Consider the following 1,755-nt stretch of genomic DNA (forward strand, 5'->3'; position numbering starts at 1 on the left):
CCATATAAGGCTGTCAAACTCACCCCTCTCAACACCTCTCCAATCATGCCGTTCCAGTTGCCATTCTCTTCCTGTCTGCCGTACGAATTATCTTTCACCAGCTGCACTTTGTACTTTAAGCCCACTTTTTTGGCAACTTCCGACAGCAGGTCCATGCAAAAGCCTTCCAGCTGGTTGCCTTTGGACATTGTGTATGGCTCTTGCTTAAAGAGGAGATAAAATAATAGTGATAATGTATTTGTAAAAATTTTATTCAACATGATTGGAAACTGTTACATGATTCAAAAAGAAACATTTACCTTAATAGTTGTAATCTTCAGCTCTGGTTGTACTAATATTGACAGAGAAAGGAAATAAATATTCATAATGTAAGAAACAGTAACTTTAAAAAAGAATAAGAATCAGGGCAGAAAGGAGTTTTTAAACTGGACGAATGAGATGACTACAAATTAAATGAGCAATTTTGTCTCAAGGCAAGGCAAGTTTATTTGCATAGAACATTTCATATACAGAGACAACTCAAAGTACATGAAATATTAAAAGAAACAATCAAGAGAAATAGTACAGGTGTGATCATTAAAATAAGATTAAAAGAAAGTAAAAAGAACTAAATTTGAAACAATCTTGGATAAGCAGTGCAGATGTAAAATCTTGAATACATATTAATCAAATCCAGCTGAGAACAGGTGAGTCTTTAACCTGGATTTAAATACACTGAGTGTTTCAGCTGATCTAAGGTTTTCTGGAAGTCTGCCCCAGATCTCTGGAGCAAACCAGTGTAAAGACCTCAGAACTGGACTGATGTGGTCTACTTTCTTGGTCCTTGTGAGAACCCGAGCAGAAGAGTTCTGAATAAGCTGCAGTTTCCTGATGGATTTTTTTGGTAGTCCTGTAAAAACACTGTTACAGTAATCAAGTCGACTAAAGATGAAAGCATGCACTAGTTTCTCCAGGTCCTGCTTAGACATCAGATCTTTAATCCTTGAGATATTTTTGAGATGATAATAGGCTGATTTAGTGACTTCCTTAATGTGTTTATCCAAATTTAAGTCTGTGTCTATCACTACACCCAAGTTTCTGGCCTTGTTGGTAGTTTTTAGTTGAATAGATTGGAGCTCTCAAATCTTTTTACTTTAGCCCCAAAGACAATAACCTTAGTTTTGATTTTGTTTAATTGAAGTAAGTTGTGGCACATCCAGTCATTAATGTCCTATACAGAGCCTCTGTCTCCTGGTCAAATATATATCTGTGTGTCATCTGCATAGCTATGGTAACTAATGTTGTTGTTCTTTATAACCTGGGCCAGTGGGAGCATGTAGATGTTAAATAGAAGGGGTGCCAGGATGGAGCCTAGAGGAACTCCGCATGTAATTCCTGTTGGCTCAGATGTGAAGTTACCAATTGACACAACATATTTCCTCTTAACCAAGTATGTTTTGAACCAGTTTAGAATTCATTTAGCAATTTCAATGATCTTACTTAAAAATGGCAGGTTTTGAAACCAGTCTTTAGTTGCTTATTTGTGTTTTGTCTAGACCAGGGGTGCCCAAACTTAAATGAAAATGGGATCCCAGTTCGTGGGCCAAACTAAAACAAACTGCAAACTGGGATCCTAATGAGAGACATGGAGCTAGTCTTTTCACTTTATCCACTTACCACTGCAGTTGTCGCTTCATCTTGGCTATCTGAAAAAGACCGCTAAAAGCATCGGAAGTGATCACGAAGGCTCTTGGGAATGTCTAACATAAAAAAAAC

General features: G+C 37.3%; 1 protein-coding gene across 2 annotated transcripts in view; it reads right to left on the bottom strand.

Moving 5' to 3' along the window:
- The window catches only part of si:dkey-183j2.10 (probable glutamate receptor), an 8,591-nt gene that overhangs the window by 4,166 nt on the left and 2,670 nt on the right, over positions 1-1,755 (bottom strand). For both annotated transcript variants that reach the window (XM_024269310.2, XM_024269309.2), the window contains exons 3-4: positions 300-331; positions 24-203 (exon numbers count right to left, since the gene is read on the bottom strand). In XM_024269310.2, coding sequence (XP_024125078.1) covers positions 24-203; positions 300-331 — 212 coding nt within the window. The remainder of the gene's footprint in view (positions 1-23; positions 204-299; positions 332-1,755) is intronic.

The sequence above is a fragment of the Oryzias melastigma genome, linkage group LG5, assembly GCF_002922805.2.
Source record: "Oryzias melastigma strain HK-1 linkage group LG5, ASM292280v2, whole genome shotgun sequence".
Lineage (NCBI taxonomy): Eukaryota > Metazoa > Chordata > Actinopteri > Beloniformes > Adrianichthyidae > Oryzias > Oryzias melastigma.